The 23,916-nt window shown below is 39.0% G+C and overlaps 3 protein-coding genes across 5 annotated transcripts in view; all 3 read left to right on the top strand.

The window, feature by feature from the left end:
* The first annotated feature begins 754 nt into the window (after nucleotides 1-754).
* On the top strand, nucleotides 755-10,135 carry LOC122878543 (cylicin-2-like). The gene is made up of 23 exons (XM_044201402.1): nucleotides 755-832; nucleotides 1,430-1,587; nucleotides 1,907-2,011; nucleotides 2,631-2,687; nucleotides 3,901-4,000; nucleotides 4,909-4,961; nucleotides 5,053-5,142; nucleotides 5,360-5,446; nucleotides 5,583-5,693; nucleotides 5,883-5,990; nucleotides 6,522-6,570; nucleotides 6,688-6,749; nucleotides 6,835-6,895; nucleotides 6,989-7,095; nucleotides 7,482-7,574; nucleotides 7,655-7,744; nucleotides 7,837-7,923; nucleotides 8,145-8,207; nucleotides 8,292-8,333; nucleotides 8,706-8,810; nucleotides 8,950-9,009; nucleotides 9,106-9,183; nucleotides 9,407-10,135. The coding sequence occupies exons 1-23, from the start codon at nucleotides 811-813 to the stop codon at nucleotides 9,767-9,769; spliced, it is 2,151 nt and encodes a 716-aa protein (XP_044057337.1). The 5' UTR covers nucleotides 755-810; the 3' UTR covers nucleotides 9,770-10,135.
* A 2,798-nt stretch (nucleotides 10,136-12,933) lies between these two features.
* On the top strand, nucleotides 12,934-15,402 carry LOC122878545 (protein PXR1-like). Of its 2 annotated transcripts, none has more exons than XM_044201405.1 (4): nucleotides 12,934-13,081; nucleotides 13,428-13,516; nucleotides 13,880-14,089; nucleotides 14,976-15,402. In XM_044201405.1, exons 1-4 carry the CDS (start codon nucleotides 13,060-13,062, stop codon nucleotides 14,979-14,981), a joined length of 327 nt encoding a protein of 108 aa, XP_044057340.1. In that variant the 5' UTR covers nucleotides 12,934-13,059; the 3' UTR covers nucleotides 14,982-15,402. The 2 variants fall into 2 exon arrangements, with proteins under 2 accessions (XP_044057340.1, XP_044057341.1); XM_044201406.1 differs by having other exon boundaries at nucleotides 13,029-13,081; nucleotides 13,434-13,516.
* Nucleotides 15,403-19,291: 3,889 nt separating this feature from the next.
* The window catches only part of igsf11 (immunoglobulin superfamily member 11), a 98,526-nt gene continuing 93,901 nt past the window's right edge, over nucleotides 19,292-23,916 (top strand). Inside the window, exon 1 of one of the 2 annotated variants that reach the window (XM_044201391.1) lies at nucleotides 19,292-19,864. In XM_044201391.1, coding sequence (XP_044057326.1) covers nucleotides 19,804-19,864 — 61 coding nt within the window. In that variant the 5' untranslated portion in view covers nucleotides 19,292-19,803. The remainder of the gene's footprint in view (nucleotides 19,865-23,916) is intronic. The other variant, XM_044201392.1, reaches the window with a different exon arrangement.

Below are 23,916 nucleotides of genomic sequence, written 5' to 3'. Positions count from 1 at the left end.
GAATTACGATGACTTTCTGGTGTTTCTGGCTAACTTCAAACTACGGAAGCTGGAAAGGAACAGAAGCTAGAAGTTTGACTACCGGTAGTGAAATACTACCTTATAGTTATAACTCTGATTATCCTCTGGGAGGCGACACAAGAGCATTTTATGATTTTATCTGTGGTCATTTATTCTCACGTAACTGGTACATGATTACTAAAGACCACGTTCAAACAATCATGCTTCTGAGCTGCTCGAAATTAAGGGCAAACTAATTTATTCCCCTGGAGTTGTGCGGTAGGCATCACTGATAATTCCCAATTTTTGCAATTGGTATAGACCTGTTAAGCATAGTAAACCTTTACCCGCGATACCTTCCATTGCAGATAGGCTACCATAGGATATTATCCTGTCACTGCAGGGAGCTCATTACCTGCTGGCACAGGTAAATCAGCCAGTCTAGCTGGGCAGGGCCCACGAGTCAGATATAAAGCCAGAATTACACTGGGTGTAAAACATTGTTGCTTCCAAAATAAAACAGACTGTATATTTTAAAAAGCGTTGAATCTGTTACTTGTTGTGTCACAAAGAACAACAATTAATAATGAAATAGAGGAGTTGGCGCATTAAATATAGTCGGTGGATTTTTAGTAATGGTAAATATTTTATTTCAAAGTGGGTTTTATTTTGAAACTTGTGAAGGGAAATTTCTTTGATTTTGGCCAACTTGACACTTTGCCTTTTTCCCCACCCATAAAACTTGTTATAAAAGTGAACAGGTGTCAGAGGAGCCGTGGGTTTCTGGTCAGAGGAGAAGTCTGGACCTACATGGAGTCCACCTTCCTCAAAGGTTTGCTGTCTTTTTGACTGTGATTTGTTTAGCAATATACTTTGATGAGCGTGGGCTTGATGACATGTTGGCTAGTCTCCTTCTTTAATCAACAGACAACAATCATTTCAGGAAGAAAGCAAAATATCCCTGTATTACTGTTTTATAGATGTGTTTCTGTCACTAATATAGCATGTGTACACGGAACAAACACATTGTCTTCTTTCCTTATACTGTTTAGGGGTTTGGCACTTTTCTGAATTGTTGTAGTAATTAGGCAATTTGCTGGATTTATGGCAAAGGGCACCACAATGTAATCCATCTGCAGGCACCATTTTATTGATTTAGCACCTTATGTTTGTTTTTTACTCCTCTATTTTTTTTTAACATGGCTGTCCATTTAAGGAAGTGGGACACTAAGGAAGTGCAGCAACACAATTCCCTCAGTTGTTATAATACAACCAGCATGTAAAAATAGGTATCTACAGCAGCTGATCCTCCATAATGTTTGTAGATACTGGCGGCTCATTAGCTGAGTTTTTAGGATTCTAAATCAAAAAAACATAGAGTAATTCTGGCTGCCAAACACCTCTAATCCTGTCACCCTGCACTGTGTAGCTCCAGGTGGAGCAGGCGCCACAGCTGTCCAGCAGCCAGTGGTGGTGCCTCCTGGTGGTTTGCAGCCCCTTGCTGAGGTAGCAGAGCCTGCAGACCTGTGCAAGGTGAAGGGAGACAAGAGTCCACCTGGACACCCCGCAGGAGCAAGAGATGGACAGGTGAGCAGGAGAGATATTTGAAAAACACAGAGCAATCATTTGAAAAAAAGGTGCATGGACCCATATTACTCTGTCACCAAATATTCAAGAAAATGTCTATTATTCAGTAGTTATAATTTCATGACCAGTAAAAAAATGATACATGTAAAATGCATCAACAGTTGCCAAGTAATTAATTGCATTAAAATAAAGAGCGTTAAGTTTTACTGTAATGCTTATCAGCTCTGTTTATGTGTAAAATATTCCCACCAGACTGGATTCTAAAGATTGTGAAGGACACAGAAGATAATCTCTGCTTTCTCTTTTCGTCTGTCCCCAGGAGCTGCACTCGTTTGACAGCTCTCTGTCCTCCTCGGACAGCGAGGATGAGGGTATCGGCAAGAAAGAAAAGAAGAAGAAGCTGAAGAAGAAGAGGAAGAAGAAAGTATGTGTCTCAAAAAGCTCATCTTCACCACTAGCCAAGCAATATTCACTGTTAAATGCTATTACCATTATTGAGTATTTTCTTGAAAACTCTCTGTGAAGCATTGTGGTGAAAATTGGACAGACTATGTTGGGACAGTGCCAACAGTCTCCTCATGTCTAATAAGATGAAATCACGTCCCTACACAACAGTCAGTTGATCCTGTGGTTTCTTGAGAGTGTTGCATTGATTAGAAGACACATGACACATAGACACATGTGAGGCTACTCATGAGGTCTGACTTCTGACAGAGGAGGAAGTACAATGTGAGCTGCACCTAGCAACAGACGGTCAAACAGGACAGAACTAGGAATGGTATTCATTTGTTTTTAATGTGCATCAACTGTCACCTTTGCAATGACTGGCTCACGGCATAGCTGGAATGGGGTGCGTATGTGTTCTTAAAGAGCCCCTCCCTTTTGCTGCCAGCTACACTGCCTTCTCTAAGTGGCTATAACAAAGCCTCGCTCCAGTGTGTTTGTAGTGACTCATCCATTTAGATTCTCATATTTCACTTTCACAAACAAAGGAGGGTATGAATAAACCTTGAGCAATAACTTCCCCATTTCTTTCTCAACAGGATTCCAGCTCATCATCTTCATCTTCCTCCAGTAGCTCTTCAGACAGTGACAGTGAGGTAAGTTGTGGTTATGGCACAAGTGCTGCTCAAGGATCCCTTAGCTATATAGAGGAATATTTCTTCCATGCAACTCCTGTGTTGCTCTAACATGTCACACACTGGTTGCTGTCACCACACACCTTTCAATACCACAGAGCCCTGCCTGAGACTTACTTGTGACAAGGAAAATGTATTGTTTGCACTCATCATTTTGCAAGGACTTGATGCTTGATGCACAGCTCTCGGTATTCTTTCAGTTTCCTTTAAACGAGTTAAAGAGACTGTAGAACTGATGGTTTTGCAGTGCACCGTTTTGTAAATCCTTTTCAGAAATCTTTCCTTCAGCATTGCTAAATTAAGTCCTTGGCCACACACAAACATATTGGGATTGCTCTCTTTTAATTATGTCGCTGCCTCAGGGGAGGATATTGTCAAAGCTAACAATGCAGTCTGTTAAGAGAATATTTAGGATGGAATGGCCGTTAAATTGACTGTATTTCGAAATCTGCCTTTTGGCAAGATTCCTCATGCACATCGACCCTCCCCAGGCCGGCTTTGTCAACAGTTTCAGCTTTTGAAATAACTCTCAAAGAGCACACAAATACCAGTTCTGTTAGTCTAGTTTAGTAACTTTTAGCTTCAAGTGACTGCAATCGTATGTCTTACTCGTTTTTTGAGGTCATGGGTTGGCTCTAATGTCCTGGATCTGATAGCAAGTGGTATCGGACAGGAGAGGAACACACCCAGTGGCAATGTGTGAAACACCCTCTGTACCTACCACAGCAAGTCATGACAATAAAGTCATATGGGATCTATGTAGCTTTATTTGGAATGGGAATGCCCCAGACATCACGAACGTGCTGGTGTGTGCACAGGCTTACATGCAAGGGTTACATAGTAGTAGTATGCCTATGCATCCAGTATGTGTGTAATAATAGCCATACTGTATGTACAGTCTGTGCATATATTTTCTCATGTGTTGGTTTTGGCTGTATGTCCACAGGAGGTGTGGATGGTGTTATCTAACTGTAGTGAAGGCAGAAAATTCTTAATATATGACTAGCAGGTGACACCCAACCCAGATCCTGATGACTTTATCTGTATTTCTTCTTTATTAAGCAAATGTAACACTCACTTTGCAAACAAGCTTCAGGCACGAGCACACATGCAGTTTAAAAACACCCCAATTAAAACACAACACAGTTATGAAAGAATCGACATTCCCTTGCAGGATGACAAGAAGAAGAAGAAGAAAAAGGAGAAGAAGAAGAAGAAGAAAAAGGATGAGGAGAAAGAGTATGTCTGGGAGAGTGTTGTCATATCTCAGGCTGGTAAGTGAAACTGTGTTGTTTTTAGACAGCTGCTGCTATCAAGTCCCATGAGGATAATGCATTTCTAGGCTCTGTGCATTCTCCTTTACAAAAGCATATATTGCATATCATATTCTTACCCCCCATGTGATATCGTCTGCAAGTATGCTTGCATTCCAAAATCTTGAAAAAGTATTTATCTTGGGTTCTTTGCAAGAAGTTAATTTCATCTTGTCTGCTGCTCCTTAGATTACTCGGCCAATTTAATTAATAAATCCAGTTGAAGTGGTGTCAGTTGTTTGTAACACATGTATTTGTCCTTCACAGAGAGATACAGAAGCTTATTTTTATAGCTTTTTACATTGTAGATCGTGTAGGTGGTGTCTTGTCACCTTGGCAGAATTGAGTTTAAACATCCTGCTTGTCCACATCTTCCAGTAATAGCACTGTCTCCCAAGCCACCCTGACACCCACATTTCCATGTTTTTTGATCACAAAGGGCTGACAGATTAAGTAAATGGTGACAGAAGAGAGCAGGCCACCCATTGGGTTGTCATTTAACCTTTGACAGACACATTCTGATATGTATTATCTCCCATATGGTCATTTCCTACAGTCTTAAACAAATGTCTATAAAGCTCTGTGTTTACAGCAGCTCATGAAAACCTCATCACTCAGATTTTATTTTATTTCATTTACTTTAAAACTTTAAAAACGGCTGTTTTTTTTAATAACGTTGACAGAATGACATTGAACAATATTCAGAACTGCATGTTTGTTTATAAATTCCCTTTTTATTCAGCAGCAGTGATATGTGATCTGAATCAACTATTTGATTATAGAGATGTCTCTCAGCCGACAATGCATGTAAATATTTTTTTCATTTATTAAGCAAACGCTTAACATTTTAATGTGTTTAATGTTTTCAGGTCCCGATGGCCAAATGGAACAGCAGTGTGCAGAAGGCCTGAAGATCAGCCAGGTGAGAGAGAAATCAAACAACCTCCCATTTTAAACGTGCTTTTGCTGTTAAACTTGTCATTATGGGATTTGTGTTCCTTTTCTTGCTTCAGGTTTTCAGCTCATCAGATGACGAAGATGGTAAGAAGAAAAAGAAGAAGGAGAAGAAGGAGAAGAAGAAGAAGAAGAAGAAGAAGAAGAAGGTGTGATTTAAAGAAAAAAGCTTTTTATTTGACACTATACAGTTACAATATTGTGACTATCTTTTATAAAATACAGCAGATTAAACAACAATAACTAACTGTTTTATTGAACGTCAGTAAATATATACCTGTAAAGGAAACAATGAAACATTAATATGTGAATTATAATTAATTATTATTATGTTACTGAATATCTACTGTACTTCCTCTCTGCCAGGATTCGTCATCTTCCTCATCTGACAGTTCATCCTCCGACAGTGAGGATGAAAAGAAGAAGAAGAAGAAAAAGAAGAAGAAGAAGAAGGTGTGATTTAAAGAAAAAAGCTTTTTATTTGACACTATACAGTTACAATATTGTGACTATTTATATATATATATATATATATATATATATATTTATAATTAACTATATATAAATTTTGTTTATTCTCCTTTCACAGGACTCCAGCTCCTCTTCTTCATCATCCTCTTCTGACAGCGAGGATGACAAGAAGAAAAAAAAAAAGAAGAAAAAGGACAAGAAGAAGAAGAAAAAGAAAGACAAGAAAAAGGTAAAGCAATGTGGATGTTTTTTGTCATTTGTCCAGAGGAGCCTCTTTCTTCATATTATATAAAGAGGTACTATTATTTACTGTGTGAATTAAGATTGGGAAGATTCTGCAGAAAGTATACAGTAATACATTACATTACAAACTCATTCTTTAACTATGAAGATTAAAATAGTTTTTTCATTGACACAGGATTCCAGCTCTTCATCGTCATCTTCTGACAGTGATAAAGATGAGAAGAAGAAGAAGAAGAAGAAGGACAAGAAGAAGAAGAAAAAGAAGAAGAAGGATAAGAAAAAGGTGAAATTCCTCTTCTTGTTTTTGAAAAAGCCTAAAGCCTCTATGTGACTCAGCATGTTTTCAGGTCAGGGGTGACGCTGCTCATCATGTGGATCTCGCAAGGCATTTCACTTATTGAAGGCATGCTGAGTCAGGTCACAGTTTTTACTATGTTATGCATCAAGTATGAACAGCATCTGAGTTAAACTTCATTTCTTAATGCACAACTGTAGAGCAATGTGTGTTCTCTTTGTAACAAACCAGATTCCCCAACAGTGCACATGCCTTCTGATAAAATGAGTAGTAGCTTCTGCGCATGCACTGTCAGCGCATGTAAGAGAATGGTATGAATAGACATAAAGTTACCACACTCTCTTTACACCTTACATCATATTGTTTATCAGCTTTATTCAAATTGTATTCCACAAGTGATTTTGTGTGCGCGCATGTACTGTATACATTTCTGCATACAGTATGCCGATTTGTAGAGGAAATACAAGGCACAGTATGTACAATACGTCTGAGCTTGATCGTATTTGTACTTTTTCACAGGATGAAGAGCAGAATGAGATCAGTACTGCAACTGCTCTTTCAGCAGCTGGTGAGTGTTTCCATGTTTTAGTGACTGAAAAAGACAGAATAAGCAGAATATATATGGAAATCACAGCAACCAAACCTGTTCGTGAGGTTGATGCTGGACTGCTCTCCTTTTCTGCAGGTGGTGACATTCCAGGACCAAGTGCTGATGAGAAAAAAAAGAAAGATGAAGATGCTGACAAGGTGAAATACTAACACTCACTGTATGCCACACGCGCAGTAGATGAACAAATGCACAGAAAATCATTGCTTTCTTTTGTCATGACAGGCCAAGAAAGAGCTTAAAGCAACAGGGGACGTCAAACTGTGCAAAAACTCTGCATTGGCTGGTATGTGTCTGGTTCTTTAACAAATCAAACATGGTTTGGAGGCTTGGAATAAGTTTTGTTGTTTGGGTTGTAATGATGTTTCCTGACCAGCAGGGGGGGCACAGGCATTCCCTGATGGTACTGAGGAAGGCCACCTGAGCGATGATGAGGGAGAAGGAAGGGAGGAGAAGGATAGGAAGAAGTTGAAGAAGAAGAAAAAGGTAATCACGCTATGTACATGCTGCGACAAGCGAGAATTAGTCTCTTCTCCCTTTAAACAAAGTGAAGAATGTAGCTTTTTTAATGGCCATTATCACCACCATGTGCGAATGCAACAGTTAGTTATGTTACAGGATAATCAAGATCAAAAGTCACATATTAAAAATTGCAACAGGATTCTGGCTTACCTTCAGACAGTGATGATGACAAAAAAGACAAAAAGAAGAAAAAGAAGAAGAAGGAAAATGTATACTTTTTCAGATTCAAAAAAAGTCTTTCTGTGTGCAGGCTGGGTGTCCATAGTTGTGAATGTGTGTGTGTGTCTGTCAATACAATTAAAATGTTTGTGGATATCAATGTGAATATTTGTATTTGATTTGATTCATAGGACTCCTCCAGCTCCTCCTCTTCATCTGATAGCTCCTCCTCAGACAGCGAAGATGACAAGAAGAAAAAGAAGGCGAAGAAGAAGAAGGATAAGGTTTGTCTTCATTACATTTTTTGTACTTGTACTTTGTGCTGTTTAATGTGATTGTCATTCTCGGCTCTTTCTCTTTACAGGATTCCAGCTCTTCCTCCTCCTCTGATAGTGAAGATGACAAGAAGAAGAAGAAAAAGAAGAAGAAAAAGAAGATGAAGAAGAAGGATAAGGTTTGTGTCTTCACAACACTTCTGTATATTACATTATTTGTACTTGTGCCGTTTAGTGTTATTACGTCATCCTCGGCTCTCTACCTTTACAGGATTCCAGCTCTTCCTCCTCCTCTGATAGTGAAGATGACAAGAAGAAGAAGAAGAAGAAGAAGAAGAAAAACAAGAAGAAAAAGAAGGTAAAACGTGAAAAAATGTTATTGTGTTGTCATGTGTTCCCTTTCCACTGTTGTTCTTTTGCTAATGTCACACTCCTGATGCTCAGAAACAGTCTAATGAAAGTAGCACCTCTTTGCTCACTTTGTTATGTGGCTAACCAGTGAAAATAAAAAGTAGAGACTATTTGAGTTTAATGAACAAGGATGCACTTCTATTACTGACTAGCTGATGTCCTTTCTAGAAGTCTGGCTCTTCTGATGATAGCTCCTCTTCCTCCTCTTCCTCTGATAGTGATGATGACAAGGTGAAATGACACACACACACAAACACACACATCATGTTCTCTAGTTAGTAAATTATTTTTAAGTTAAGTTTTTTTTTTCTTTAGAAAAAGAAGAAAAAGAAAGATAAGAAGAAGAAGAAAAAGAAGGTGAGAATGTCTCATCCTTTGGTTTCCATTCCAGGTTGTTGATTGATTATATGAGTAACAAAGTGTTGAACAACCGTTGAGGATATTAGCTTGACAAACATGTCCAAAAAGCTTCAAAAAAGTTTCAAAACATCTGGAAAAGGGAAAATGAAGCAGCTTGTCATTGACAACTCTTCTCTTTGGTCACTGGCAGAAAAAGTGAAGTCAAACAACTGAATGACCATGTCAGCATGCATGAGGTGGTGTAATGACTTAACCAACCACCTTTGTGCATGTTCCAACTCATAACAGGAGGATACATCGCCACTGCGTAATTACTACAGAAGGAATGAAATGTGATCTGTATTATCATTATTATTTTTTTTTGTCCAGGATTCTTCTTCGGACTCATCCAGTGATTCTTCTAGTGATGATGATAAGAAGAAGAAAAAGAAGAAGAAAAAGGATGAGAAGAAGAAAAAGAAAGACAAGAAAAAGGTAAAGCAATGTGGATGTGTTGTACTTGCGCAACGCAGCCTCTGGATTAATATATTTGTAAATGCTATTTCCTGTGTATATTAAGATGGGGTAAAACAAACAATACAGTAATACAATTACTATATTTACATCCACCAAGGATTCTTCTAGCAGTGATGATGACAAGAAGAAGAAAAAGAAGAAGAAAGACAAGAAGAAGGTAATTTAGGGTGTGATAAAGAAAAATAAATTTGTGCTCAGTTTTTGTTTTACAAAATACAGATGATGGAGTGTTGCATGCTTTATATTTGAGCAGGACTCAAGCTCTAGTTCATCTGAGAGTTCCAGTGACAGCGACAAGGAAAATAAAAAGGACAAGAAGAAGAAGAAAAAGGTAAATTACTCATAAATGGTGATTAGCATCAGACCATGTCCCATGTGAAGGTGAAATGACTGAATCTTATTGGTTTCCTATTTGGCCTTGAGAGTTTGCTCTTAATATAAATGATGTGAAAAAGATTAGGTTAAGATTAAGATTACAAGCCTTAATTCATTCTTGGGCCAAGCTGATATTTCCTCCAGCTGAGAAAACTGCTGCCATGTTGATTTCATTCCAGGAAAGCCCTGTTGGCGAGCAAAGTGGCGAGCCAAAAATGGAAGGTTCAGGCTCAGGTGGTGGCGGACTTTCCGCTCCCAGCGGCAGCAGCTCTAAGCCAGGTGGCGCTCCTGTCATCTCCTACGTGCCACTCCCCTCCAAACCCATCATGAAGCTGGATCAGCTGAGTCCTTCAGCTGTCTCCAAGCCCTCTGCCTCTGGCTCCTCACTGAGTATGGGTGATAGGCCCCCCATTCGCAGACCTCCCAGCCCCATGGAGTCCCTGATGGGGAGCCCAAGGAGGTTTGGAGACGGAGGGACCCGTTCCACTACCCACCTCACCTCTAGTGACCTACTGAGAGGCCCCAAGCCTTACCAAAATTGAGGTGTCATAGATCAAAATAGATGTTACTGATAAAAAAAAGAAGCACGACTTGCATGACATCAGAGGAAGTTGCATGTGATGAGGAGATCTGCTCTAATGATGCTCTCAGTGCCCTGATTTTATGCAAGAAAAATATGATGACTCATCATGCAAAATAAAAGCAGATGTTTTTATTGTGTGTTCTAACTTCTGGGTGCTGTAATCAACCAGAAGGTTACTGGGTAAAGATGCATTGTGACATGATGAAACATAATGATAATGATTTGAAAACGAAGAAAAAGCACATTTGTGGGCAAAAATGTCGACTCACAATCACATGAAATAATGTCAAATGCTTGCTTTGTGGAATAAAACAATATGATTTTATTTGTTTCCTGTTGTTCTTATTAGAAATAGCAGTCATCGTTGTCATGTTTTGATAATTTAGTGTAAAGTTATGTTGATGATAGTAGGCTTATTGTCACTTTCACAATACAGTCCGATCCTTGTTGAGAGTATGTCAAATCTTTTCAAATATATAAATGCTGAGGATTCATGCTTGTGTGTACAAGGCTTCCCTGGACTGATGAAGATGAATGAGAAGTTTACCATCAGCACAATCCTGATACCTCACTGGGGTAAATTTACATATTATCTTAGAACAACGAATGCCAATGGCTAATACCTCACAGGCTGTCTACTTCTTATGCTGCCTTCACGGACTCCTACATCTCAGGTTCTTCAGCTACAGAGTGGGAACTAACATAATGGTCCCTGTAGCTGTTTGGTGGCTTTGGATGTAGACATTTATATTGTGCAGCTGAATGAAGATGTTTTACTAAAATAACTGCCAATGCTTTAGATTACAGCCCCCAAATATGTAAATATTTTGTATATACCATTGAAATACTAAGTGGAAACACTTACTATAGAAAAGGGGTGAACAAGGGGCTGCTTTATTTTATAGCCTGCATACCACCTGACTTATCACTATAATAAGAGTGCTTTCTCCCACATTGTAAATACTTTGTCTTGGTGGTAGTATACTGTACTATCACTTTAATATAACATCAGTTGGTAATGACACACATAAGCTGTTCTAGGTTCTGTAACATCTGTTTTCATTGTTAGATGGATCCTACATTGGATCCCAAAAGTACATATTGTTCCCTATTTTATCATCATTAAAAACATACACATCATTTTAGAACTACAGCTATAGAGGTACACCCCAGGCTTAGCTTTATGTTTTTTTAACCCCAGCAACAACAATAACACTATATTAATAATAAAAAAATTCTTCATATTTAAAAAATGTTAACATTGTAATTTCCCAAAATGAATATATTTTGTCTACACAACACTAAGTACGTGTACAAGTACTGCACTTAAGTACAATTTTGAGGTACTTGTACTTTCCTTGAGTGGTTCCATTTTGTGCTACTATATACTTCTACTCCACCACATTTCAGAGAAAAATATTGTACTTTTTACTCTTCTGATTGCAGTTACTTTGTAGATTAACATTTGGCATAGTGCAAACACTGCAAAAATGTGAAAAATCTGTCATTGCGGTGAGATGATTTCAACCTGTTTTACTAGAAGTCAGCTAGTTTTATGAGTTTTCTAGAATAAGGTGACATTTTTCTTGATTACTTCAAGATTATCACACCCATTTCTAAAATATTCTTCAAACAAGTTCTTTTCTGTCAGAAACAGGTTGAAATAGTCAGATTTTTTCACTTATTTTTGGAAAAAGACTTTTAGGACTCAATAACTCATTAATAATTACCTTGTAAGATGGAGATTTTTTTGCGTTGCAAAACACTATATGATCATCCTATAAAATTGTTAAAATCAGCTGCACCTTGATCAGATAACATTAAAATACTAAATTTATATTTACATGTTTAATGCATAAATTCAATATTAGGCTATAAAACATGTTCTGCATAATGAGTACGTTTTACTTTTGATATTTTTATTACATTTTCCTGATACTTCTTTACTTTTCTTAAGTAAAACTTTAAATGCAGGACTTTTACTTGTATGGAGTATTTTCACACCATGGTATTGATACTTTCACTTAAGTAAAGCATCTGAATACTTCTTTCACCACTGCTAATTTCACTGCAATATCAACACTGTCCCGTTTTCTCCTGTTACCCACTAACAATATTATGTGCACTGTAATTATTAAATACGTTCTCAGTGAGTTTTAAAAATACTTACTGTCATTTATTTCTAAATGCCTGAACACAAAGTTGTTACCAAACCAGCAAGTAGGCCTATTTTATTAAATTACACTTTGCGGGCTGTAAATAATTAGGTCTAACTAAAAGTTGAAAGTAAGTAATAAATCGGAATGTAGGAATGATAAATATTTATCAACCTTTAGCCCACATTTTTACCTTGAATGATTCGTCCTGTTCAGACTTACCACCGTGCGGGTTTGTAATGTGCATATACAGTAGCAATGTTGCCAACTTTTTTCCAATGAAACTAGCTCCAAAAGTCGCCATGTTGATGACGTCATCGCGCATTCATTTGCATCCTGTTTAGTGCAGTAAGGGAAAGATCCCCTTAATTTAAGACATATAAAACGTAGATAGGGAAATCTTTGGCCAAATAATTACAAACTCACTACGGGAACATCGTGTTTTTGAAGTAAAAAAGTAAAAAAAAATAATACATTAAAAAATCTATAAAGGGAGGGAGGATGGAGGATGGAGAAGATTAAACGAACCATTTAAATGTTTACAAGATCAAACGAACTATTTACATATTTACAACACGTAGTGACATCTTACTCTAGAGAGAAAGAGTGAGAGAGAAGCACAAACGAACTATTTACATGTTTACAACCTATAACATCCTAATCCACAGATCCGGACAGCAAGAGTGAAGCTGCCGCACACTGACTGCCTTGTCAAAGGAGAGGAAGAGAAACACTGTTGGCAGAAGAGTCGCAGCATGTAAGGGAATGAATTACAATATAATATATTTGAATATATTTCTCTCCTTTTCCCTTATGGTCTGAATAAGTCGCTACATTTGTCGCTAGTCACTTTTTAGAAATAAAGTCGCTAAATCTACTGACCAAATCGCCAAGTTGGCAAACCTGAGCTCTTCACAGCTGCCCTGCCGTACAGGAACATGGCATAAACGTGAACGTTTAACCCAGCGGGAGCGGCGGTTGGGGGCGTGGTTAGGTCAGGTCACGTGGTTTAGGTGCGGTCAATCCAGGTTTCCTGCGTGTGAGGTTTCCTCCGTGCGCACTTGTTTGGTAGAGCACAAGAACAGGAGTCACGATGTCTTTCAGTCTGTCGTCAGGTAGGCTCAAATTGACTGTATTTGGTAGGAATACCTTGAATGTTAACAACATGTTTTAAGTCTTGGTAGCTGGAATTGAAAAGCGAAAGCATTTAAGGGCAGGTTTTGCACCTGGCAGTTTAGTTAAATATCCAATATATGTAATATAATGATATATAAGTAATATGTGTAAACAAAAACAGTCCCAGCCAGGTATATTTTATTTGTAGCTGTACTTTTGCTGTGAAAAGAGGTTGCTTTTGTTACTCAGATTCTTGATGACAATAATTCTGACTTGTATGTTTCCTAACCTTTAAACCCGCTCACCATCTGTCTCTTCTGTGTGTGTGTGTGTGTGCGTGCGCAGCTATAGGTGGGGATGAAGAGGCGGTGAAGAAGGAGGACGCCCAGAAGGATGAGTTTAGTTTCCCCTGGGGGAAAAAGGACAAGGACAAGGTAGGAGCTTTGTATGTGTGCATTCTAACAAAGATGCACAAGTAGTTCAGAAGCACCCTGAGAAGCAGTCTTTTGTGGTATGAATCTGCTTGTGATTAGAACTGTTTTTTGACAGCAAGGCCAAGTGGCTCTTGTCAGTGTAGATTCCAGAAAACTGATATCAAAAACTTGCTTCTCTGGTAAATCTGCTTCATCTGTGCCCTTTCGCTGCCAGCTCTTTGGCACAATAAGGTGCAGCCAACGCGTTTCTTACTCTACATCGACTGATAATGATTACAGGACTCGCACACAATCCTTAAGACTAAACCAACACAATCAATGATTTATTCAATGTCAACTTTTGCCATTTTTTATTTTTTTTAGGGAGACGGCAAGGACAAGTCCGACAGCAAGGACAAGTCCGACAAAAAGGACAAGTCCGACAGCAAGGAGAAGTCCGACAGCAAGGACAAGTCCGACAAAAAGCACAAGTCAAAGGACAAAGATGGCAAAGGCGACAAAAAGAAGGACAAGAAGAAAAAGGAAAACAAGGAGGGGAAAAAATCACGCTCCTCATCCTCCAGCAGTGATGAGGTAGGTCCAAGGCTGCGGTTAATTGTTAGAGATCTCTTGCTAGTTTAATTTTTGATATAAAATAGCTTTACTTTAGCAAACTAGGCTCTTGCTGTGTTGGATTTTTGGCACATTGAACAGCCACAGTTTGACTTTTATTACCTCTCAGTTTGTTGAAGTGTTCCCATGTTACACTTTTGCAGTTTGTAGTTCTCAAGACTTGTTGATAGCAACATGCAGTAAAATGCAGCTCTGCTGGTGAGACACCTGTCACGCCTCTTTCCAAAGGTTAAGGTTGGTGCGTGTAGAACATCCACAACAGGTTATACCAGCAGTGCCGGTTTTAATCACATCCAACACACCACACCCTCCTCTGTGTGTGTGTGTGTGTGTACGCTGTTTTCATTTATAGCTCTTCTGTTGTCTAAGTGACTATCTTCCCGATCGATCTTTAGCTTGTTAACCTGCTGCCAATCTCAGAGCAACGTCTACTGTCTTATCACCTTCAGGCTAAATTCTTTTGACTTATTCAGGTTTATTCAGAGGGAACAGAACGACATGTTGGTTTCATCTGTGTGAATAATAGGTTTCCCATGCAAATGACTAAAGCAATAGAGGAAATGACCAAGCCCAGGGTGGGAGTGAAGAGAAACAGGTTAGATAGGGCAGTCATAAAAGGGCTGTTGTTAACAGTGAACACGCTGTTCTCAGATGGTCATGGCCTGACCAGACGTCATAACATTCCTGCTGCAAAAATGAATGTCATTGTGGTGCTTGTTACGGCTCACGCTGCTGCCACAATGATTCATACATTAAAGATACAGAAGGAGCCGTGCCACTGAAGATGTTCTTTAATAAATCATGTATCCTTTCTGCAGTTATAGCATTGTCCTTTTTGTCATTGCAGGACTGATGCTTCCTGGGGGACCGGACAGCTTTGTTAGTCTCTTATGATCTTGTCTATTGACAAAGTGAGTGTGTGTGGTTCAGTGTGCAGTAGTGCCCACTTTTCTTCCTGCCCTTTCACTGGTGTCACAGAAACATGCTGGTCTTGTTTAAACCAATCTGCTGATTCCAAGAAGTAAATGTACTGACAACTAAGTTCTTTAAGTCAATTAAAGTGTGTTTTCTTCACCACCAGATGGCAATGTCATCTATGTTTGAGGTCAATCAAAGTTTAAAGTCCAAGTAGAAGATTAAAACTAATACAAAAAAAATATAGACAATGTTGTTGTTTGTCATTGTAATTGATCGTGATCAATTTAGTTGAAATGGCAAAACAGAATTAGATTCTCTTTAGAAAAAGAATAAATAAATGAATTGTGTTGAATATAGTCACTGTATATGTGTAAGTGTCAATTTGTTAAATACCTCTTTTGGACTGAAACTATTCAAAATTGTGTGAATGTGTAAAGGCAGAGCGCTTCATTTGACCTGAGTTGACACCATCAGCAGGTATCAATGGACCAGAGGATCCTTTACTTAAGTAAAAGTAGCAATACCACAGTGTAAAAATACTCCACTTACATTTTTACACAAAAATACAGAAGAATCATCAATATGTACTAATTATGCAGAAGCAACCTCGTCAGTGTTATATTGTTATATATTATAATACTGTATTGTTTGCAGCATTTTACTGTTGTAGCTGGTCAGGTGGAGCTAGCAACTATTGCACATACCACTACGACGATTATTCTATAAAAATGCATCGTATTTAATGACATAATATATGTTGAAATAATACAAAATCTTAATCTGTTAAGTAACTATAACAGTCAGATAAATGTAGTGGAGTAAAAAGTACAACATTTTCTTCTGAAATGTAATAGGTATAGAAGTATGAAAAGTGTGTAAAATGTAAATACTCAAGTAAAGAACAAGTACCTCAAAATTGTACTGAAGTGCAGCACTTGAGTGAATGTGCAGTTACGTTTCGACACTGCAGTGGACAAAGTGAAGCCTCTCAACAACGTGTCCAATAACCCAAAGATTACATGATGCAGCACTAAAGAATGGAACGCCTGTTTACCTGACATCAATATTCAAGTTATCGTGAGCTCCAGCCAGGACTTTCAGGAGAAGAAAATTGCAACATTTAGCATTGAGGATCTCCTTCAGGTCTTTTGAATCTTTTATGGGGGTGCAGAGGAAAAAAAAGAAAAAAGGAGCGGTTTCAGAAAGAAATCAATAATAAATCAAGCATGCATATTTTGGGGGGTGCTGAAGAAACCCAATTTAACCCATCCATCATGTTCAAACCTTTATTTTATTTGAACCTGTAAGGGAATATTGAAGGGAGAAAACAGTGGATGACTTTCTTGATGAGTTGATGTTGTCAAAAGGTACATGTGTGAGGTTTCATTAAGGCCAAAAATGTGTGGATCTTTTCAGAACACCATATGTTTTCCATCCCTTTTACATATTTCCTTACTGTTGTACATTGTCGTGATTTTGTACATCACTTCTGTTTGATTTTGTCTCGCTTCTGTCACCTGACTTGGCACATCACTCGAGTCATTTGCATTTGTCCATAGCTTCTGGCAAATGGAGACAACACCAAACCTCAGTCCACATTAAAAGGCAGGTACGGACACCAGACTGGTGCAATCATCAGCTATTAATATATGCTATAAAATCCTTAAAAAAGTGTACAACAGTATTTTGGCAAATTAATCAGCAACCGTTTAGATATTTGATTAATACGTTGTCATTTTTAAGCCAAAGTACCAAATATTTTCTGGTTTCAGGAGTGTGAGTATTTGCAACTTTTCTTTGTCTATGCGATAGTAAACTGAGTATATTTGGGGTTTGAACTGTTGATACTGTTATAACTGACAGATATAATGGCATTTTGCTGTTTTCTGACATTTTATAAACCAATCAATTAATCGAGACACTAATTAATAACTAAAAGCAGCTTAAACAATAATGAAAATAATCATTAGTTGCAGTCCCAAACAGAAACTCATAAGTAAAAGACAAAATCAAACAACAATGGCAAAATATGCTACAACCCCCACCCCAAAAAAGGGTATTTATCAGTGCATTTTTGGCACAAACAGAACCTCACACATGTAGCGTCCCAGTAATCATGCTGTGGATCATGTTTGGTCTCACGCCGTGTCTTTGTGCTATATGTCTTATGTTTTCCCTGTGCCATGTCTGACACTATAGACTGTTTCTCATTCTGCTTTGCATTAATACATCACTACAAAATACCCATTAAATATATTTCAAAAACAGCTTTAAATGTTGTGCTGCATAAAGCCAATCTGCCTTTGCGTGACACCAGAGAACTCCTTCAGGTATACTGTACCACCTAACACTGTGTACCACTTCAAACTTTTAAGATCTGATCCGGTACACTGGATGTTGTTCTCCATCTGATGCAACTTGCTTAAAAAGTGTGAAAAGTTTAAGGTTCAGGCAGAAAGAGAAAGTGAGTGAGCGATAAACAAAGAGAGGGTTGTGAGGGCCTCGAGCGTCTTTAAGATCCTTTAACTAATACCTTATTTGTCTGCAGTGACAGCTAAATGTCTGAATTTCTGCCAACAGCTTCGGGGCAGAAGAAGAAAGTATGGAGGGGTGGATGGACAGATGTATGTATGGGGCACTGCCCCCATAATGTTTTTCACTTTGATTTTTTACCTTCCTCAAAGTCTAAAAATCTAATTTAAAGCAGAAAATACTTCAGTCAGAATGTTTCTCTTTTGATGTTTGGTTGTTTTTTTTGGCTAACAAACTGTGCTACGACCAGCTATCCTGTTAGGCAGAAAAGATATAAGCAGCTATTTAGTGCTGAGGTGAGCTGATCAGTGGATCAGTGGCCTGAACATACTGAAGGTTATTTGATGTAGTCTCCTCAGCTGATGCTTTTAATCACTGAGTAGTTCCCTTAGCCTACAGTCACTTAATGCTGCTCTTCATTACAAAGCTGTAATCTTTGAATGAATGATTTATCTTTTACACCGCCGCAGTACAAAGGACATGCAAAATCTTTGATTCATTAAGATCAAAATGTTCAGAACAAGTAATTATGCATTTGAATGTCTTTCACGCTCAAAGAGACGCCACTTTCTTCTTTCTTTAAACAGTTTACCTGCAACCTTTGTTGTGTGGGCTGTGTCTGTTTCTCTTGTTGCCTCTCATGTGTGACAGACTGAGTGAAGGACTCCCTGTGCACTGATATATACATTACAATTATGAAAATGACTCTGAATGTAGGGCCTGATATAGCAACAACAATCCAAGAGGCTGATGAAGCATCATAGCATCATCTAGCATCATACTGGCAGAACATGAAAATGTTTTTCACTCAGCAGAAGTATGCAGCCTTGTGATTTATTATAGGCCTATTGCTGATTATGTATGCTATTATTATTATGTATACTATAAAATGTTAAAAGTGCCATGTGTCTAAGTACGCACATGGTCCCTATACGGAGTACCATAGATATCCTGTGACTGTTCTATCGGCCGTTCTGTGATCGCACCGCTGGAGGGCACGAACGTCTCTCTCTCTCTCTCTCTCTCTCTCTCGACTGGCGTCAGCGGTCTCCCAGCAACAGCCGGGCTCGAGCTCATCTCAATCATCCGCTGCTTAGCGCCGTCAAGCGGCACGGACACACTCAAACTAAAACAGGAAGCCAGGTGGATTTTATCTAGAAAATAAAAGCACATTGCGTACAGGTGAGTTTCTCGCAGTCCCATTTACTATAGGCCTATTTCCTTATTGGCTGATCCTGGATGAATACTGGATACTGTCTTCCAGTCTACTGTGGAGTGGAGTGGAGTAAAGTGGAGTGTTGTAACCTAACCTGCGGAGGAGACTCGCATTTTAAGCTGAATTGTTTGTTCAAATAAGTTCAGCATTTCCTTTTATTTTATATTATTTTAACTTTACTTTTACTAAATTGATACTCAGAGTATTTCTGGCACATTTTCCTTTTCTTTTATTGTTGAGAAATATCTTGAATGGATATTCAGGAAAGTGTGGGGAGCACACATGTACAGAGGAGTGAAGTGGTTCAACCCTGACGGACGGACCCTCTGTCGTTTTGCCATCTCATGACAATGGTGTTGTCAAAACTGTAATTTGCCGTTTCCCACATCACCATTGCATTATAATAACTATAGCCACTCCACGGATGTTTTATCTTGAAAAATATCAATCGGAAGTCGTGTTGTTTGCAATGCTGTGTATTTGCTCCCAGGTCCGCTCAGCTGCAGCATAACAGACGAGAAACCATGGAGCGCAACAAGACGCGTTGGAGAGACTCACCAAGCGGACGGGAAAAGTATGAGTTTCTGATCAGTTTGTAAGTCACTTTCAGCGACAGTGGGCAGATTTTCCTTCACCAGCAGGTGGACATGGAGTTTTTCCAAGCGTGCGTAAACTGACAGGAGAGGTCTTTGAAAGAAAATAGTCTTGGAGTGACCAGCAGCTACCAAAGGGAAGGAGGAGAAAAAAGCGCCCGAAGGAGAGACGAGTGCCCGTTGGATAGAAATGCTCTCTATGTTCTTTTTCCCACACATTTGAACATTTGACGTTGTGGTTTTTTTGGGAAATGTCGCTGGTGTGCGCTGCGTAAAACCCCGGACTGCTTTTATGTCTCATGCCATTAGAAGGAACAGTTACTTTTCTTCAAGGAAACTGTGAGTGGAGCTGAGATTTCATAAAGAAGGAGGCACTGGGCTAAAACTGAGAACCAGTCACTGAACAGTTACGAGCCATGGTGAAGTTTCATAACTCGGACCTATGGATAGCCTGGATGGTCATTTTCTGCATGGAGGGTAAGTTTTGTGTAACTTGGAAACTTATGTACCTATCCACAACTACAAGCACAATGCACCTTGTACACGGACAATCCCATAACAACAACAACAATAATAATAATAGTATTAATAGGTTATAGGAAAATATTTCAAAAGGCTTACAGATTTTCTCTCACGTGTACAAATCACTATTACCATCTGCATCAGTACTGCAAAAACAGATGTATCTGGAATTAAACTGTACCACGGGCTCAACCACTCCTCTCCAAGAGCGCTGCCACAGCCATTGGACCCCCCCCCCCAATACTGTATGTTTAGATCAGGCTAACAAATCCCCGGCATTTCCACAAACTAAACTAAAGCACCGATTTAGGATGACTTTTCCCGAGTAGTCGCTAGGTCATCTCTTCCCAAAGCACTTTTGATTTTGCACATCTTATCCATAATGCGCTCTGCCGTGCCTGCCTGATATCGCTTTTGCGTGTCTTACGCAACATAAGGTTTAAAATGACTGCTTTTTAAAAACCACGCAACCACCACCGCTACACATTAAAACGTGGCACGGTGGTGGGAGAGTCTGTGTTTTGAAATAGAAACGGAGCACACAGCGGAGGGTTGCAGGTACCTGCCCGATTAACTAGAAGCATGGAGACCAGGCAGCACCGCAGAGCAGGCAACCCTAAAGGGAAATCACTATATATTTCTTATTATTATCCTATGGGGAATTGTACTGTGTGTGTGACACTAAATAGCAAGTTTGTTGACCTCATCTTACTTCTTAGTGCAGTTGTGTAGTAATTCAACAATATTCTTGATTTCATGCAAGTTTAGTGAGTCTGTCATACTTTATGTTGGCTCTTTGTTGTACAATATAATATCCATGAAATACTGAAAATGAGACTTACAATTTTTCTGTGATGTTTGTTAACTAAGTCCTTATAAATGTTATAAGAGGTTTCCTGTAGTTCAGACAAAGCATTTAGTGAATACAATTCTAAATTTCCAAGAATAGAAATAAGAAAAGTTTAGTGGCACCCATCAATAAATGATAACCATTTGTAAATATATTCACCTAAATATGATGTAGGCTAATGAATAAAGACATTTAAAATGCATTATGAGGCTGTTAAATAGCTGTATGTTAAAATGAATGAGTTCCCTGAAATAATATTCAACTGTCTTTCACATCATGTCCAAATCTTAGCAAAGATGAGCAAAGCAGAGCAGAAAAATGCCGGAAAATACCAACCAAGTCCCCTTAGAGCATCATGTCAGGACTACAAAAAAGCATTTCCCCTGAACCATATATAGCTATAGCTAAAACTGAATTGAACTGAACCATGCAGGCACACATACACACACACACACTGACCTGACATGTCAATTTGGACAGAACAATTATGTGAGATCGAATTTGGTCCTGATTGCCAGGTGTTTCACTCTGTTGCTCATTTATTTATCTGTCTACCTCTGCAGTGAGTGGATGTATGATGTCTTGTCAGCTTTACTCAGGGTTACACACACACACACACGCACACGCACGCATATGCACTCAAGCTTATTTGATTTGATCAGTGTGACCCTTTGTCTGATAAATTAGTTTGAAATAAAATTGTGGATTGTGGCCATTTTTTATTTTTCTTCCCAAGTGATTCACATGTCCATCCAATAAAAAACCCCTCAGCCACTGCAGTGAGTGAAAGTTCAAGTCTACTAGTGACTGTACAGAAATAACAAACTGCTCAGCGTGTAAGAGCCCAGCCGCTCTATTAACAAGCCATCTTGTTCAGAAAGAAATTGCATTCGCTGGACAGTTTTTCTTCTCTCCTCTTGCGTCTTGGGCTGCCAGTGTTTCTATGCCTAAATTCTGATGCAGCAAAGTCAGTAATGATTGTGGTTGCTTGTTTTGGGTGAACTGACCTCCACGTTTTCACGTCAGACATTATCACTAGATTGATCTGATCTGTTCATTATGTTAGCGGACACCGGGTTGTTTATTGGTTATTACACAATGAGGCCTGAATAGTTTCACTTTCATCTCACATGTACATTTCTAACAAAATCTCTGACATCTTTATAACAAAAAAGTGTGTTTTTTGGCTTCAATGCAATGCACACGCCATCCAGTGCGTGTTTGTAGCTGTGGACGTACACTAAATGATTAAAAAGAAGCGAAAAGAGGAAAGTTTTGAAAAGCAGAAAACTGTGAGCAACTGTGACAGGAGGAAGTCAAATTCATAAGTGAATTGGACAGGCGTCAGCCACGGCCAAGTTTGTGGCAGGGCCCTTCGTACTTTCAGCATTAGTCAGAGGACATGTCATGTCCTTCTTCAGCCATCAACCCTCCCCAGTCACACATAAATATTGTATCCGTTCTTCTCAATTAGAAATAGGCGTCTTACAGCCACACAGTGACGAAAAGTTGGGCCGTTCAGATCTGCAGTGCTTAAAACCTTTGAAGAAAGTTTGTAAAAGTTAGAAGAATAAACAGTAGAGGCTCTATGCTAATAAAGTGATTGGTTCAGCTGTTGTCACAATGAACCCCCCTGGCGATACCAACACAGAGCTGCTCTGTCCATGTTGCCCTGATTTAATGATTCACCCTTTACAACCCTCAAGGGGGTTGCAGGGACTGATCTGGAGGTCCAATCAATTCAACAAATTAAATTCCAGCGGAGATGGTGGCTCTGAACTTTTCAGCTGCTGTTGTTTGTTTTGGTTGTCTGAATAATAGATCCTATAGAACATTTCAAATTTACATACAGTGAAATGTTCGGATTAGCCTCCAGGCTTCCATCCCACTGTCCTGTATGTTTGAAATGAAGCATCCAGTGAGGACGAGGAGCGCTCGAGCATTAAAAAAAAAAAAAAGACATGGACATGGAGTGTTTCTTAAGCTCATTGACATTCAGGGCATTCATATCTGCATCAAAGTTGAACTTAGACCAGTTCTCTTCTCCACTTTCTCCGTGAGCTTGTTAACCTTTGAGGCTCTGCTCAAAGTAGCCTAATGAAATTACACAGCAAGCCTGGTCTGTTTGTTGTTTACATGTTCTCCTTGACTCAGTTTGATGATTTCATTTCAATAAATTCGTCATTCAAATATAATTCAAGCAATTCAGTAACCATATCACAATGTATAGCAGGCTCAATAATAAATCTGCAAATCACCAAAACCATGTTTACTGGTGTGTTTCTATTGCCTCTTCAAATCTGCTTTGTTTTGTTCAGTTAATATTTTTCGACAACATTTACAGGTAATCAATTTAATGAGGGATGAGAGAGAGCAGAGTGACAAGAGCTTTGAAAAGGTAAAAAAATATGTTAAAGAGGTGGAGAGAGCCACACAACTAAGCAGGCCATTTAAATGTGCTCTCAGTTTTTGTAACCACAGGTGAATGTATTGTAATGCACCTAACATTTCACTTAGAATATGCTTAATGCTAATGCAGAATGCATATGATAAAAAAATCCCGTCTATGTCAGTTTTATCTGATAAGTAGCATTTTTCCCCCCTCCTCTTTCCGCCTGCTGCTAAAAAGGAGCAGCTGGAACAAAAGTGTTGGACAGATGGAACTTTCCACCTCGATTATTTTTCTCACTAAAAATAGCCTCTCAAAAAATTAAAAGACCTCTGGGACCGCTTGCAGAGTGCATGTGCGTGCGTATGCGTGTGTATGTTTGAGCGACGGTGGCTCAGAGAACTTCAGTCGACGGGGTCCTCAGATGATGGCGGCAGCGGCCATCCTGGGAGTGTGAATGAATAAATGATGGGCAGATATTTGGAGGAGAGCGAGCGCAGCATTCGCCCTGTCCCTCGGTCTCTTAAGCACACATTAAACTAGGCCCCAAAGAGTCCACAGGCTGCTCTGCTGCATGGCAGTTGGCCAAGCATCTGGGGCAAACATCTGATGTGGTCAGTTCAAAGAGTTTTGGGTGTTTGGGGCTTTGAGGTTTTTGGGTTGGTTGTACCTTTAATCAGAGTGGCAAATGAGGGAATCATGAGTGAATCAGGAGCGTGTAGGGAGCAGGGTGATGTTGTTGATGCTGAAATGTTGTCAGTTATGTTT

This window comes from Siniperca chuatsi, linkage group LG7 (genome assembly GCF_020085105.1).
Source record: "Siniperca chuatsi isolate FFG_IHB_CAS linkage group LG7, ASM2008510v1, whole genome shotgun sequence".
NCBI lineage: Eukaryota > Metazoa > Chordata > Actinopteri > Centrarchiformes > Sinipercidae > Siniperca > Siniperca chuatsi.
Note: the sequence above shows the minus strand (reverse complement) of the source record. Positions and strands in the feature narration are given on the sequence as shown.

Coding starts and splice junctions, on each gene's coding strand:
- LOC122878543 (XM_044201402.1), top strand. CDS start 811: ATGGAGTCCACCTTCCTCAAAG. Junction 833..1,429: donor GGAGTCCACCTTCCTCAAAG/GTTTGCTGTCTT, acceptor TGCACTGTGTAG/CTCCAGGTGGAGCAGGCGCC. Junction 4,962..5,052: donor AAGGCCTGAAGATCAGCCAG/GTGAGAGAGAAA, acceptor TTCTTGCTTCAG/GTTTTCAGCTCATCAGATGA.
- LOC122878545 (XM_044201405.1), top strand. CDS start 13,060: ATGTCTTTCAGTCTGTCGTCAG. Junction 13,082..13,427: donor GTCTTTCAGTCTGTCGTCAG/GTAGGCTCAAAT, acceptor GTGCGTGCGCAG/CTATAGGTGGGGATGAAGAG. Junction 13,517..13,879: donor GGAAAAAGGACAAGGACAAG/GTAGGAGCTTTG, acceptor TATTTTTTTTAG/GGAGACGGCAAGGACAAGTC.